This window comes from Manis javanica, chromosome 15 (genome assembly GCF_040802235.1).
Source record: "Manis javanica isolate MJ-LG chromosome 15, MJ_LKY, whole genome shotgun sequence".
Taxonomy (NCBI): domain Eukaryota; kingdom Metazoa; phylum Chordata; class Mammalia; order Pholidota; family Manidae; genus Manis; species Manis javanica.
In genome coordinates, this window is record NC_133170.1 from 65,173,606 (window position 1) to 65,189,965 (window position 16,360).

Genomic DNA, 16,360 nt, shown 5'->3' on the forward strand with positions numbered 1-16,360 from the left:
CCTTCCCTCCTCCCTCCACGTCCAAATCTGTAGACAGTCTGTCAGTTGGCACCAAGCCCTTTCCCAGATCGGCCCCTTTCTCCACACCCAGGCCATCACTGCAAGGCCAGCCACCATCACCTCTGCCCTGGACCACAGCCAGACCTACTGGGGTCTTCCTGCCACAGACCCACCTCTCAGCACATGCGTGCTTGTGACACAAGGTGAGGCCCTGACACCTGTTATTATGCAGCTCCTCCCCAGCTGAGGCTGACCTCGGTGTGCCAGCCACCTGTCCCGTTGCTCTCGGAGCTGCATTTTCCCCACACCCTTGCCCCTGCTTTCAGGGGATGGGCCAACAGGAGGCACTGAGGTCCAGAAGAGGAGAGAAGCTGGCTGTTTCTCCCTGTCTCTGCTTCCTGGGTGGTCTCTGCAGGTGGCTCTTTCTCCTCTGGGGCTGTAGCTCATCCTGGGCAGCCCCCACCAAGGCCTCAGCCTCTGGCTCCTGGGAACACATCACCCCCATTGTCTCTTCTGCCTCAGAGGTGGTAACAGCTTTCTGCTGTGTGTATTCGACTTCCCACCTCTTTTGTGGCCTGTGTGGCCAACCCCTGCATTGAAGTCCCTCCAAGGAAAACACCTGCCTTTCGACAGGAGCCTGGCTGAGAGACTGAAGGAAATGGATGAAGCTAACTCCACATCACATCACATTTCTAGCTTTCTTCCAAATAGAATGCCTTAGAGGAGAATTAAGTAATGGGGAGGAGGGGGCGGTATTATGTTTTTCACTTGAGTTTTTCAGTTAGATTCAAACCTAATCTCATCCAACCTGTTCAAACAATAGCAGCATCTTGAATTCTGCCCAGGATATCATCGTCAGCCTACTCTCAGCCCTGTGTTTTTGGGGAATAATCCTAACCTGTAGCTCTAGGATGGAATCTATGCTCCTCTGGCTGCATGAGCACAAAGCTGGACCCATGGGACACAGTTCTGATGGATTTGCTGGAAATCTTGGGGAAGAAAGAGTCATTCTCTTCTTTGGGTGCTAAATTGGCAGGGTACAAACCAGGAAATGTTGGTTACCATCTTTGACATAACTTGGTGAGAGCCCACCTTGAACTGGGCAGACATAGAAGAGAGCGGAGACAAAGGACAAACAGAGACTGTTCTTGATAGCATCTGAACACCTTGATTCAACCTTGCCTGAAGCCCAAACTCTCTCTCAGATTTCCCAATTTATAAACCAATGATTTCTCTCTTTTTCCTTAAAACTATTTGCTATAGACTTGGGTAAACTTTATCACAGATTGTCATAACTTTTTTTCAAGAGCATTTATGGCTGCCACAAAGTTTAATTCTTTCAGGTCTCATGTTATACTCTGAAACTTCATGATTTTTAAGTCTTGTCTCTCAAAATAAAGTGCCAGCTGGTGGATCATGACAGCTTTGGGGCAGTTTCAATTTCTTGTTTGGGGAAAGAAACAGCCAGAGAGCCAAAGGAGTTTTCCAGAAATAACTGACACCTTCTCAGCAGCAGAAAGAGCACAAACTGAGGTTCAGGGAGTCAGGAGTGGGATGGGGTGGAGTCAGGGTTCTTGGTCTCCGCACGAGTTATAATGTCAGAGGGGCTCAGGCAGGCCTGGTAGGACCAGCTGCTCCCTCTCTCCAATGGCCAGGAACAAAAGTGCTAAGATCACAGTCCCTGGCAGCAAATCAACTTATTCAAGGAAAATAACCTTATCCCCAGGGCACCTGAAGACGCATGAGCCCAGCAATAGAACCAGCCAAGGGTTTTCACTGAAACTCTGGGCTGAACGGCCAGTCCAGAGGGTTTATACAGAGGCCACATTTAAACCGCCCTGGAACCTATCCCTACTGGGACAGAGCCAGGAGATGGCACTCAGGGTTCAGGGCTGGGGCCGGGAAGGGGTGGTGGCATGGAACACCTGCACTGTACCTCCTGAGCCCACGTGGGGGCCACAGCAATTAAGCCCTCATTGGCAGTTAGTGTAGACTGTACAACTGGTGGACAAAAACTGTGTCCTTCTCAGTCCCACAAACAGATCGCTGCCACAGATTTCCCAGAGACTCCTGCCAAGGGACCCTCTGGGAAAACTTTGCCCAAGGGCAAACATCATATATGACGTTTACCAAGTCCTAGAAGTAAGGTTGTGCTAAGTATTGACACATAGAACCCATAGAATCTTCCTTTAAGGCAGGTAATATTTTTATTCCCATTTACAGAGTAGGAAACCCAGGCCCAGAGAGGTTAAGTAACTTGCCCGAGGTTGCCCAGCTAGGAAATGTTCAATCCAGAACTTGAACTCAGGGGACTCAGCTCCCTGATATGTGCTCACATTGTCCATAGGAGGCTTCCTATGGGACCTTCCCATATTTTCAGGATGTGCTGATATTCAGCAGCCTTTCTGCAAGACAACCAAGGGAAGAACCTTTCTGCAGTGCCCTGAAATGAGAATCCTCTGGAGTTCTCGGGCCACTGAACATGCTCTCCCACAGCCACGAAGCTAGGGGCATGCCGTGGGGCCACTGAAAAGAGCCATCCGCATTTCTCCTGGTAGGTGATTCCCATAATCATTCTTATAACTTCCACAAATCCTCACGTGTCTGGCTGTCCCTGGGAGCACTAGGGGCCCATGCCTTCTCATAGGGTCTAAAAACTCCAGCATTCACCCCAAGACCACTTCTGCCAAATTTCTAATATTTGGTTTCCACTTCCTTTTTCAAATGTCTTCCTGACTGCAAGGGCACATGCCACATTCCACGGAAACATTCCACATCTGAAAAGTACTAAGGATTACACACCACAGCAAAAAATACCAGTCTAAATGCTCTGCCTGGGGCAGGGTTTATTTTTAGGGCGGTGATATTTATAGCTGGATGTCGACATTAACACCAGCACTTAAGTAGCCTACAAATGTCAAGATGCTGCTTCCCAGGGAAAGCTCAGAGGTGACACGGAGGGAGCAAGCATGGAACCAACTGAATTCTCTCCTTAACGTTAAATCAAAAGGAGATTTGTCTTCTGCTCTGGATCCTGTCCTGCCTGGACAAAGAAATTAAGGAAGAAGTGATCTCCCTTAGGAGGTGTTAGCAGCAATACTGTTTGCATCACATGCATGGGAGCCAGTACGCGCCATGGAAATAAGGGAGCATTTCTGTGTGAGGTTTGCTCCTATGCAGCATCGGCTGGAAAGAACACAGGCACGTGCTGAGTTCAGACACAGGAAAGAGGAGACATTAAAGCTGTCTGTTCTCCATGTCCTCTGACTTCCTGCCCCATCTAGGGGAGCCATTCATAATGAGTTAGATGTGCCATGTCTGGAAGCTGACATATATTTTAGCCAAAGTATCTCAGGTGCTCACACTAGAAATAAGTAGGAATTTAGGAGCCCCTTTTACAAAATCCTGGAACTTTCCTGATTCCTGAGTTTTCTTTAATCTGCTGGGCCAGTCACCTTCTTTCTCATCTGACCCTGATGGGTTACAAAAACCCAGGAATAGGGCATCCGTCAGGAACAGGGTGCAATTTCCATCCTGCCCCTGTGATCCCCACAGCCTGGCCTGAGCGTACAGTCAGCCAGACCTGCCACAAATGCATGCCCACAACATGTAAGCTCTGTGCTCTGGGGAGAGGAGTCGGCCTCTCTGGGCCTCAGTTTCCTTATTTACAGTACACAAGTGAAAAACTAAACCAAACAAATCATGTGTTGTTGTTTTTATAAGAAAATGGCATAAAATGTGATAGTGACTGGAGGAATGGTGGCTCCTTACAATCAGATGGTCAGGAATGGTGTCACCAAGGAACAACAAGAAACCAAGACCTGGCTGACCGGGAGCCAGAAATACAACATGCTGAGGTAAACAGCATTCCAGGTGGGAGAAAGAGTGAGTGCAAAGGCCCTGGGGTGCATGCACATGTGGTATGATCCACAAAGACAGACAAGGCCGTGTAGCTGGTGCAGAATACAAGGGTGTTATGGTGGGAGTCAGGGTGGAAGGGAGAAGCAGGGGCAAAGAGCACAGAGCCCTGCAGTAGAGTCTAGATTTTAATCTGGGAAACAAGAAATAATTGGTGGGTGTAAGTAGCATAGGGACAGGATGCAAGTTTTGTTTTATGAAGGTGGTTATGGCTGCCGTGCATGGAATAGACTCTAGGTCTCAGGTTGTGTGTCCCAGCAGGCCTCTGCAAAGCTGGCAGCCTCATGCTCTTGGCCACTGTAAACAGGTGGCTTAGCAGTGACTAATATCACTGAACAGACTGATGAATATTCTGTGTTGTCACTCTTTCATTCAGCCCACAAACACTTTCTGTGGTCTTGCTATGCAGGTATCTGGTGGGGACACCGGGGATTTACTGATAAGCCACAAAGGTATGGAGCCTGCCCATGTCATGCTTACAGTATCCTGGGGGTGACAGGACAAAAGCAACCCACGTGGCAAAGACAGCACATGCGAAGACCCCACGAGAAGCCTGAAGGGAGGCAGGGTGGCTGAGTGGGGCACAGACCCAGCCTCAAGACCTTCAGTGATCTGGCTCCTCTGGCCTCCTGACTTCATCTTCTTTCTATTCTGGCAACACTGGCCTCCCTGCTGTTGGTCGAACGAGCCAGCTGCCCACCCCTCTGCCTCAGGACCCCTCCCGTCACCCAGGTCCCTGTTGAAATGTGGCATTATCAGTGAGGCCTCCCCCAACCACCACACGTAAGAGAGCACTTCATCACCCTTTATCCCCCCACAAAACCTGTCACTACCTGATACGTATGTTGATTTGTCATTAACTCTCTGCCAGCATCAAGGGCATGGGTTGGGTGACTTTTCTCCAGCACCTAGAATGTGGCCAGCACATACGAGGTGCTCAATAAATAGCACTGCATGAGTGTGTCTTTAGGTGAAGATTCAGTTGGTTTTTCCCAGAGAAATTGCAGGAGGCCGTGGGAGGAGCATCTGGGAATGCACTTCCTCTTAAATTCAGTATAAATGGCCACACTTTTCTGGCTGTTCTTACAAAGTACGTAACAGCCCCTCACTGGGCGGTAAGGGCCTTGGAAAAGAATCGGTGTGGGTGGACTCCTTATTTACATAAGCAATTACAGACCATTAGAGAAAAGTCTACAGTGTCTTTAGCTAAATTGAATTATCAGTATTGAGACAAGTGGTATATCAGTGATATTTGGAAACAAAAAGCCAACATACGAACGTGATCAAGAAACTGATTGTCCATTCAGACTGAATGCACGCTGGCACAGCGCCAGGGCTGTAATTACACCACGTCAGCAAACCGCACATGTTCTTAGTTTCCTGGATGGCATGTCCCCTTTGCCCCCAAAAGACTTGGAAGCTGGTGTCAGGTGGAGGCCATCCAACTCAGTGAATGGCAGTCACTGGATGTTCAGGCGAGCAGATACCACGGCCACTGTGAGCATCACACCATCTGCTTTATACCCTGTCTTCTGCCCAGAGCGGATCCATGTCATGGGTCATCTCAGAATACTCTAGGGTGGGGCAGGCCAAGTAATGGCCTCCAGAATGTCCACCTCCCAGTCACTGGGACCTCTGAACATGTGGTATTTAAAGGGGACTCTGCAGATGGGATTCAGTCCAGGAGGTCGAGATGGGGAGGCTGTCCAGTGGCCAGCACATCAGAGTCCTTATCAGAGGGAGCCAGAAGCCCAGAGAGAAGAGATGTCAAACTGCTGACTCAGCAGGTAGCAGAAGAGGCCATGAGCAGCCACAGGAGGGACAAGGCAAGGGACAGCGGCCCTAAAGCCTGCAGAACGAAGGCAGCCCTGCTGACACCCCGGCTGCAGCCCTGCAGGCCTGCTCTGGGCCTCCTACCCAGACTGTGAGAGATGAACTGGTGCTGCTCCAGTCTGTGGCAACGTGGTACAGCACCCATAGCCAATGAACCCGGGGGTTTCTCAACCTTGGCGCTGCTGACATTTGGGGCTGCTCGATTCCTTGTCTCAGACTGTACTGGGCATCGTAGGCATCCCTGGCCTCCGTCCACTAGATGGCAAAAGCCCGCCCAAGCCATACCCGTCAAAAACGTCCCCTGGAGGGCAAAGTCACCCCACTGAGAACCCCTGCTCCATGCTGTGCTTCATAATTACTGTAACCCAGCAGTCCTGCAGCAAAGCCCCTGACATGCCCAGGGCAGCCCATCTTCCACTGGTCCGCCGATCACCTACTTTGTCCCAAGCACTGAAGGGGGAGCCTTGATGGGTCACCGTTTGCACGGTCAGAGAACTCACAGTCAGTGATCCAGGTGGTTGCTGAAATGAATATTCCTGGGGGGCAGGGGGTGGAGGAATCTCATTTCTTTAGGGTTATGTTCTAAATCTGTGAGCTAAGGGGGAAAAGCAGTATAGTCAGAGTCAGACTCAGCCCTGCCCTTGGAGAAGTGAGCACATCTCAGTGAGCCCCCAGCGCTGGGCCTTGTCCAGCCCTGTTGGGAGCCACATGACGAGCCTGGTTGCCTCCAGGGCCACTGCTGGGAGAACAGGGTATCTGTATTTTTAAACTGAGATGCAGTTCACACGCCATAAAACTCACCCTCTTAAAGTGTGCACTCACAAGTTTCTGTGAACTCACAAGGTTGTATTCCCAAGAGCATTCCACAGCCCCAAAGAAACCCTGTATCCTACTCACCCCAGGCCTCCAACCATAGCCTGCTTCTCTCAAATTCCAACTGTTCCCCCCAAATGAGCTCTGGAGGGAATTAAGACCACGTCCTGGTGGAGGAGGCAGGGGCTGCAGTACAGGCCGCTCCATGTCTGTGCCTGTGTAATGCCCCCAGCAAGATGACATAGGCATCACGTTGGAGGACTGCAGGTGATTATTTTATTCTCTTATGTTTTAAATTTTTTCCTATGAGACTCCAATAAAATTTTAACACTCAAAAACAGAAAGAGAGAGAGAGCCAAAGAATTCACCCAGTTTAACTCAGTACCATTGGTAGCAAATCAATGCCCCCATTAAATATTGGAGATTGCAGCTCATTGGAAATGCACGAGGAGGAACAATTCCTTGCACCCTGAGGAAGTACTGTTATGACTTAGCTATCTTTTGTAGCAAAGGTCATTCAGCATCTGAGGAACAGTTTAAAATGCATGAAGTTTGAAAAACCAGTCATGACATCTCTCATCGTCCCTCCAGTAAACTCAATTTCCATCTGGGGTGCTGCCCACCAGCTCTTGCTCAGCTGTGTTTAACATCCTAAGAAATGGAAACGCATACTTGCTTTTTCTGGATCACTTCCAGAAACATTTGAATTTTGTTATTTATCACTTTTTATATCATAAAAAGGGTAAAAACAGCCCCAAGAATCCTGGATTTTGATGATGCCTTCAAAAAGAGTTTCAAGCACTTTCCACTCGGGAACTCTGCAGCCCACCCTCCCATGCTGACAAAGGAGAGCAGGTGCAGCACCCCTCCCTACCTTTAGGACTTGTTCTAGGTTCTCCAGCTTGGCTTGGAGCTGGTGTTTCTCCTTCACGGCCAAATCGCGTTCTCTGGTCACGATGGCAAGTGTGTACTTAAGCCGAGCATGCTCTACTTTCACCTACAAGGATGGAGAGAACAGAGTCAACAAAATCGATGTAGAACCAAAAGAAGCAGAGGGACAATCAGGATCTGATGAGGTTATTCGAGCGCCTTGATCAAGCCATGCCTGAAGCCAATACCTTTCCAGTTACTTGGGCCAATAGATACCCATTGTTTGCTTACATCAATCTGAATCATTTTCTGTCTCTTTGAACTGAAAGTCCTAACAGATACAAAAGTGTTACACAAATTGTCCAAGATACTAACTATTCTGTCTAAGAATTTCACCCCTACCTTTGAGGTGGTATAAAAATGGCAGCAAGTCTTCATATGGATTAGAATGATGGGTACTCCAATAGCCACAGAAACCATGTCCATTCTCAGACCACACCTGTCTTTGATAAGAGGTTACTTCACTTTATTCACCATTAATTTTCATGGTGCAGCATATTTTTGCCCAACAACAGACTTTTAATTTTTTCTTCTCTCCTTCCCAAATATTACAATGCGAATTACAGCTTCAATAACAGACTGTCACAAAGTCATATTTGTCAGCTATATAAGTGGCCCTTTCTGTTTCTAACACTTTACATACAGAGTATTAGTTTAACCTGACAATTTCCATGGCACCAGAAGAAAGGAAGACACCCACTTGGCATTCGTAAAAGGAACAGGGTTATGGGGAAGCTGTTATTAAGAGGTCGCAGAGAGGTCTGATGCCTCAGGAGTATCTAATGCCATTTTGCTATGGCGTGATGCATCAGCTAACCAACTCAGAAAAGCATTAAAAGCTCCAGGTGGAAATGTCATGACCTGTCTGAACTAAACAGTCCTCACACGTGACCTCAACTGCAGGGGTGGCTAGAAGCCACCACCACGTCTCATGTTCTGACTAGTCAAGAAAACTGGATGGGGATAATGTTCAAAGGCCTCAAGCCCAGCCTCACTTAAGCATTCTGGGATATAAATCAGATCTTGCCTCTCTCTGAAACCTCCCACGGCTTCCAAGGAAATTAGAATAAAATCCAAACTCCTGGTGTGTGGCCTGCAAGGTTCTGCAGCATGCGGCCACCCCTCTCTGATCTGACCTGCTGGCCCATTACCATGGTTACCACGCTGGGGCTGCCCAGCTCCCCTACTGTCCCTCAACACGCCAGCTCATGCCCACCCCTACTGGGGGTGCACATGCTGCTCTCACTAGGGCACATGCCCACCACCTCTCTGTACACCCCTACCCTTCGCAAGTCTGGCCCCTTCTCATCAGTTGTGTCACCCCTGCAGACAGGCCCTCCCAGCCCACTGGAGGTACAAAACCCTCCTCCTCACTGTCAGCCACCTCCCCATCTCTTGGCCATGCCATGTTCTCCACAGACATTTATCACTAAGTGAAGTGATCCAGGTAACTGTCTAAATTTTTCATTTTGTTTCTCCTCATTAAAAACAAAACAAAACAAAACAAACCAAAAAGAATACAGCTCCCATGGACAGGAGTTTCTTTCAACATCGCAATCTCTACCGTCAGAGCCAAGAAGAGCACCTGGCAGTCAGTGGTCCACAAATGCTTTTGGCTGAATGGAGAGTCAGGCAAGTGGAAAGGTGGCTGGCGTTCCTGGGGCGTTCAATTTGCTGCTCCTTGCAGAGCCACTGTCCACCCCATGCCTCCTGCTCTGGGCCTCAGAGGCCAATCCCCGAACCATCCAGCTTCTAATTGGGCCTGGCCAGCGGGAGATGGCAGCGGGAGACACAGGTCAGAGATGAGCAAGGTCGGTGTTGCTCGCCCCCCGCAGCCGGCAGGGGATGTCTGAATGGAAAAGGGGCTACTCCACAGGCCTGAGACCTGTCCCCAGGAGGGCTGCTGGGGCTGCTGGCCCTGGGAAGTTGGACTGCAGGAGAGACCCCACCATTCCCTAGCTGGTAAGAGAGGTGACCTGTGTCCATCCAGACCAGAAGCTCAATACCTGCCTTCCTTCTGCAGGCTGGGGATTGGGGATCGGGCAGAAGGTGCCTATGTGACAAGCCCAGGGAAGACCCTGGGACTGCATCTCTAATGGGCTTCCCTGGTGCAACTTGCCATGTGCTGTCACAACTCCCTGCTGTGGGAACTCAGTTCGCCCTGCGTGACCCCCGGGAGGGGCTCTGGAAGCTGGAGCCTGGCCGCCCCTGGGTTCCGCCCCACGTGTCCTTCCCTCTGCTGAGCAGCCCTCTTGTCCTTTCCCTGGAATAAATTGTAGCCATGAGTGTGACTGTATGCTGGGGCCTGCCAGTCTTCCTGGTGAAACAGCAAGCCCTTGTGGGGGGGGGGGTCTTGGGGACTCCGACACAGCATCCTTCCACTGACAGCCTGGGCTCCACTCGAGAGAATCTCTCCCTGTGCCCCGGGGGTGATCCCGGCGCCCTGGCTGCTACGGCTGCAGGTCCTCACCACCCGGCTGGATGGGCCATGAGCCAGGGAACGTGGAACCCCTGAGAAGCTGGGAGAGGTGAGATAGCGGGTTCTCTCCCAGAGCCTCTAGGAGGAGCGCAGCCTTGCCACACCTAGGCTTGAGGGCATTACCCTGGGTGGTCTGGTACCAACCTCCCCAGGAAGGAGGAAAAAGAGAAAGGGTGTTGGGAACATTAGGTTGAAATTGATGTTAGGAATCTCAAAGACCAATCTGTCCCATGAAGAAAGATCTTTCTGTGATAATGCCCTCCTTCCCAGGAAATACCAACCCGGCAGCCGTGGGGCGTGGGCTTCAGTCACCCCCTGGCTCCCTGAGCCCCGCCACATCTCTGCAAACCACCTTCAGTGATGCTGCTCATCACTTTTGGGGTATGCCTTCTCTTCCCTGCCAGACCCAGGTTGAGACCCCGTGTGACACCATTCTCAATGACAGGCAAGCAGGAATCTTTGGGGACAATGGCCCTTCATGACCACATCCTCCATAAGAAAGCTTTTGTCTACTCTTATCCTTCTGGCCATGGTGAGGATGCAGTGACGGAGGGGCTGCCCTGTGCTGTGGGCAGCAGGGGCCATGTCCTCGCCACCTGCAGCAGCCACCTCTGCCCAGGCTCAGATGCCTGAGAACAATGCCCCTGGGTGTTCATGCCTCTGAGCTCAGTCCCTGCCATATGCAGTTGGAAGAATCCCAACTGATAAATCCAGAGGAGGGCCTTCACTCTGATCTGGTGTCAGCCTGTCCTGCGTGGAGACAGGACTGCTACCTCCAAATAAAAACATTCTAAGCATCAGCTCAAGCAGGCTGCCTACAGGGCTGGCACCTCAGGCCCACCTTCCTGCCCTGATGTACGAGGAGCCTCATGGAGAGGCCACTCACTTACAAGTCCCCTGGTCCCCGCCACCTGCTGTTAGAGCCCAGATGGGCCACTTTCAGGAACAGGGAATGTTCCATAGAGCCACCATGCCCTTCACTTGGACTAGAACATTCTCCGGGGCACTGAGCTAGGTGTTCTGCTAACAGAGAAAGTCTCAGAATAACAAAAATGATGGAGAGTCTCAAAGACATATGACAACCGAAGAAAGAAAGAAAAAAGAAAATGTTCCTAGATGCTCCTAGTCAGGAATCCTGACAATCCTCTTTGTTCCAATTAAATTGAAACAAAGAATCGTTCACTCCTCCCAGGTTTTGCTCTAAGGAAAAATAGATGATGCTCAGGTGTGAGCCTGGATGAGGGTCTTCACCTTCCTGCCAAAGGTGCTCAGTCCCACACATCCCAAATGTGCACGTGCATTGTCCTCAGAATCGCCTGAAGTCTCCTCACTAAGGCGATAAGGGGAGCAGTATGCAGTGATTCCATAACAGGGCCCAGGATCCCGGCCAGCCTCGGGTTTCTTCAGCAGGCCAGAGCAGATCATAGGTCATGCACGTGACCACCTCCACAGTCCCTGGCTCCAGAGCTTGGGGGCCACCAGCTTGTGTAGCCACCCTGACCCTATCACTGCAGACACCACAGGCATTAATACCTGGGGCACCAGACCCAGCCAGTTATTTCCCATCCACTACAGAGCAGCTGTCCAGTTTCGGGGCCTTTAACAGGCCTCTCCAAGCCCAGGTGAACAAGAGATCTGAATTATTTCTTTGAAATTAGTAAAGACTTGGGGCTGCAAGCTTAGAGGCCATATGCACGATGTCCAGGATTTGTAGCTCTGCCTCGTTCGTTCCACAGGGCTGCCTGCCTAAGGGAACTCCATTCAGCATCCCAGAGTCCAGTATCAGATGTTCACCTTAGAAGCAATCACTCTGGGTGGGCTGCAGGAAGACACTGACCATGCTTCTCCCTGCATCCATAATTAGGAGCTCCGATCATAATTCTGCTCTCTTAACCAGTGCTGCCGAAAGGCAGATTGCAAACCCAAGCCAGAATCTGATGGGGGACTAGGGAATTCCCAGATGTCTTCCTGAGAACCAGGAGGGCTCCTTGTGTTCCTGCAGGGTCACACGGGCAGGCCCCTGCCAACCTGGAGCTGTGGCTCGAGGCCTTCATCGGCAGCATTAACCACCCTCTAACCTACCCACTCACCTACCTGGACACACAGTCGCCCATCCCATGGACAGTTTATTGGGGACTGTTGTTTCCCATGGCCTGCCTCTCTCTGTGTCTGTTTCTCCATCTGTCTCTATGTCTCTCTGTCTCTTTCTGTCCTCTATCTCTCCATCTCTTTTTGTCTCTGCCTCAGTCTCTCCCTCTCTCTGTGTCTCTTTGTCTCGTCTCTCCATCTCTCTTTGTTTCTGCCTGTCTCTCCCTCTCCCTCTCCCTCTGTCTCTTTCCCTCTGTCTCTCTCCGTCTGTCTCTCTCCCTCTCTCTTTCCCTCTATCTCTCTCCCTCTCTCTCTCTCCCTCTCTCTCTCCCTCGCTCTCTCTCTGTCTCTCTCCCTCTCTCTCTCTGTCTCTGTCTCCGTCTCTGTCTCTGTCTCTCCCTCCCTCTCTCTGATAGCCCGCCCAGATACCCTGAAGAAGCACGGAGCCCTCAAAGCCAGCAGAGGGCTGGATGGACTGTGCCGCCCTCCCCCTGCAGCTCCCTTGAATATCCGCTGTTCCAGTCGGAGCGGTGAGTCACCAGCACTCGTGACCCTGCCCAGCTGCAGGGAAGGTGAGGCCTCCGGGCTCACTGAAAGGCTGCGGCAGGGAGGCACGGGGAACAGGACTCCGGGTGACCAGAAGGGAGGAAGGCCACTGAGGAGACTGTTCTGGCATCCAGGCAAAAGGAAATGGTGGCCTGGTGTGGGGTGACAGCAGGGAGACGGGGGGACTGGGGGCTTCCATGCTGACGTGGCTCATTGGCGAGTTAGACGTGGGAGCCAGGAAGGAGAACGAAGGGTGGGTCCTCGTGTCATGGCCTCCGCAGTTGGGAGGGTGGCAGTGCCATTTAATGGGATGAGAAAAGCTGGGAGAGGACATGGCTTGGGTGAGTGGACAGCACACCTTCAGTCCTGGCCGAGCTGCCCAGATGTGCTCCTAGGAGGTGCCCGGGAGCAAGAGGAGGTAACTAGCAGACAGCGGACTGGGCACTGCCGAGCGCTTTGTGCAGCGGGCACAGAGGACCCGGGGTGGCCCCTCACACAGGTAGAGCGCCCCGATGCCTCCCCTACCTGCCCCCACCCCCAGGTGCCTGTCAGGGAGATGGCTAGCTACCTTGTCATGCTGCCAGATCCCTGCGGGGAGGCCTGCAGAACGGGGTCTTAGGCGGTGCCCTCCCTGGGCAGCATCCTTTAGCTCCTTTTCCTAGTACAGAGGAAGGGCATGGTGAGGTGGTGCCCCAGCATCAGCACCATGGTAGAGCATGGCGGGTAAGAGCTCTGATTTGGAAATCAGACCCCGTACCGGGTATGATTCTGCAATTCACAAGCTGGGACGTAGGGCCAGTCTCTCTTTCTTCTTTCTGAGCCAGAAGTTTCCTGCTCTAGAAAATGGGAGTGACGATACTTTACAATGATGTTATAGGAATATAATAAAATAATGCATGTTAAGCCTGTAGTGAGTGCCCAGCAGATAAATCACATCCATTCGAGGCATGCTTGCCAGCAGACCTCCGCGTCACTTGTGGTTCTGAAGTCAAGCTCTGACCTGCCCCTTTCCTCACAAACATTGTCATGATGAACAACAGGGAACTATTGAAAAGTTTGTCTGCTCAAAAACAAAACAAGGATCTATGAGGACTATAAGTTGCTGAAACACATGGTGAGCTGAATTCCTGTGACCTGGTCTAAAATAGGCAGAGAGAATTAACAGTCTTTTTTTTTTCCAGGACACATGCAACCTAAAGTACCCCTCATGGGGCAGGAGACCTGAGGGAAGCCCACAGACTGACCTAAGGCTGGGTCGGCCCCCAGTCCCCAGAGAAAGCTGACAGTAGTCAGTGACATCTGCCTGGGACTCTAGCTTACTCTGTAATATGCCAAGACAGGCGGCGGGAGCAGCCCCACCCCTCGGTGGCTGGGCTGTTACTCCCTCATGTCCCCTGGTGCAGGAACTCTGAACTAATAATAAAGCCTAATTCAAGACTGGAAGCAGCCAGGGTGAGGTATAGTAACTATAAAGACAGGGGTGAACACAGAGACAAAGACTAGAGGTAAAAATCTCCCATTAGAGTCTGAAAATAGAAATTAAAGAGCACATAAAGAAAGGCCACTACTAAGACAACCAATGAAATCAATCACCAGGATGAATTTCCTCAAGAGGAAATAAAAATAATAAAACAATCTGAAAATGACTTTGATAACTAAGTTGCAGATCCTCACAAACAAGGAAGAAGGAATGACACCCAAAAGGAGCAGGGAAAGAAGCTGTGGGGACCATCATGCCCCGTGGAGAACAGCCGGCCACTGCATCAGCTTCCAGCAGCCGCTCTGCAGTTTCCTTGTTTACCTGATTCCTCTACTTTGCTCTCTGCCCACATCCTACGTGACTTACTACCTGTGGGCTGCCCAGATCCTGAACTGATCTGATGAATCTCTGTAACACTTGGAGTGCCCTGATTTTATGCCCCATTCACATGCACAATAGGAAAGGGGCGGGGGACCACGGTCTCAGACCCTTCCCACAAGGAGAGAGACTCCCCTGGGTATTTCCAGGCCCCAGATTTCAGTCACTAAGAGTCCTCCACTGTTTGGCACATACCACATTTCCACAGTAATGAAACACAGGGGAGCAACTACTAGACACATGACCCACACACCTGACCCCATACATCTGACTCACACACCTGACCCACATACATAATCCATACACCTGACCCATACACCTAATCCATACACCTGACCCAGTAACGGAGCCAGGGTGTTTTGTTCTGGGAAACATGATTCCCACACATGGTAAAGTGCCTGACAGTGTGCAGTCATGGTCCCTCCTCTGAGATGTTCCCAATAGTATATCTTTATCATTGTCTTTCTTAAGTAAAACAAATCACAATGCTGTCCCCTACTGACTCCTCAAGAGCCATGACATTCTGGCACAAACTGTGTGTGAGTCGCGCCGGCGACACTGAGTGGGAGGGTGTTCTCATCCAAACACCTGACTCATGGCCTCAGAGGCCTTAGCCGCCCCAGGGTAAACCAAGGCAGCCATATCTCAGAGATTTATAGGAAAAGCTTTACTGGGGGTCAGAACGTGGGTCCTGAGGTCAGACTCCCAGATACAAACCCTAGCTCTTCCTTGTAAGCCTTGTGACCTCACATAGGTTGCCTGATGTCTCTCCTCTCCAAGATCTGAGGATGGAAAAGCACCTGCCCAATCAGATGACGTGAAGATGAAACAAGGTAATTCTCAGGAAGCACGGAGCACACTTCCCTGCACACGTCGCAGCTCAAACAAGAGGCCCCCTTCCCTCCTGAAGGAACCCCATCATTGCCTACATGCTTCCCCTTCTGCCACTAATGGCTGCTTAGTTCATGCTGCCCCCTCTGTGCCCCTCGCTCACAGGGGGACTGCAGGACAGGGACATCAGGAAGAAAGCAGGGCTGGCTCTTCCGTCCCGTTTTCTGGTGTCTGTAGAAAAGTTACATTCTCCATCTCATTTATATTCCATCTCAAGGTTCAAGGTCAGCTGCTTACTCTGCTCACATCAAACTTCCCAAGAAAAAAGCTCAGGATCTAAATCCAGTCCAGGAAGCGCTGATCTGTGGGATTAAGGTGCAAAGGGGTTTCTTCCCAAGGCAGTTCCCCAAACCACTCCAAGAACAAACTGGCACTTCAGGTAACAGTGGCAGTACTGGTCTCCCCACTGTGAGGAGCCAGTCACAGAAAGAGCTGCCAAAAAGCAAAGTCACCCCCAAAGAAACAATCCTCCCCCCCCCCACCCCATGCTTGGAGAATCACAAATACCTCCACAGAGGGCCAAAGCTCTTCATACTCTGATGCGGAAGAAACCCATTCCTTGATGATGACCCCCCGTTACGGCCCAAAGGGAAGACTGGGATACCCGTGTGAGCCTACACAGGCTGGGGCTTACTCCCCAGGTTAGGAGCCTCTCACTGTATCCATATGTGTTGTTTATCCCTGGAAAAGCCCAGAGGCGGGTGTGGGACAGGGGCACGTGTGATCTCACCCTCAGGACTGCGGTCACACTCCTCATGCAACAGGGCACAGATGCTGCTCTGACATGCCTGTATTCATAGGTCTTAGGGGAAACTTCAGAAAATGCCCACTGCTCATACTTCTGACCCTATTAAGATGCTGAAAAACAAGAAGACTTACCCTGGAAGCTCTCATCACTGACACTGTGCAGGACCAGAGCTGCCCACCCAGGGAAGCTGTCACTGCTCCAATTAAATCCAGCCTCTCTGAGTTCATCAGCACCACCCAAGGAATGCTACCGAACA

At 51.0% G+C, this 16,360-nt stretch overlaps 1 protein-coding gene across 13 annotated transcripts in view; it reads right to left on the minus strand.

Moving 5' to 3' along the window:
• The window catches only part of RIMBP2 (RIMS binding protein 2), a 174,492-nt gene that overhangs the window by 62,910 nt on the left and 95,222 nt on the right, over positions 1 to 16,360 (minus strand). For 4 of the 13 annotated variants that reach the window (XM_073223947.1, XM_073223957.1, XM_073223955.1 and 1 more), the window contains exons 1-2: positions 16,236 to 16,254; positions 7,439 to 7,561 (exon numbers count right to left, since the gene is read on the minus strand). In XM_073223947.1, coding sequence (XP_073080048.1) covers positions 7,439 to 7,561; positions 16,236 to 16,250 — 138 coding nt within the window. In that variant the 5' untranslated portion in view covers positions 16,251 to 16,254. Of the gene's footprint in view, positions 1 to 7,438; positions 7,562 to 16,235; positions 16,280 to 16,360 lie in introns of those variants that run through there. The other 9 variants (XM_073223954.1, XM_073223950.1, XM_073223948.1 and 6 more) reach the window with 4 other exon arrangements.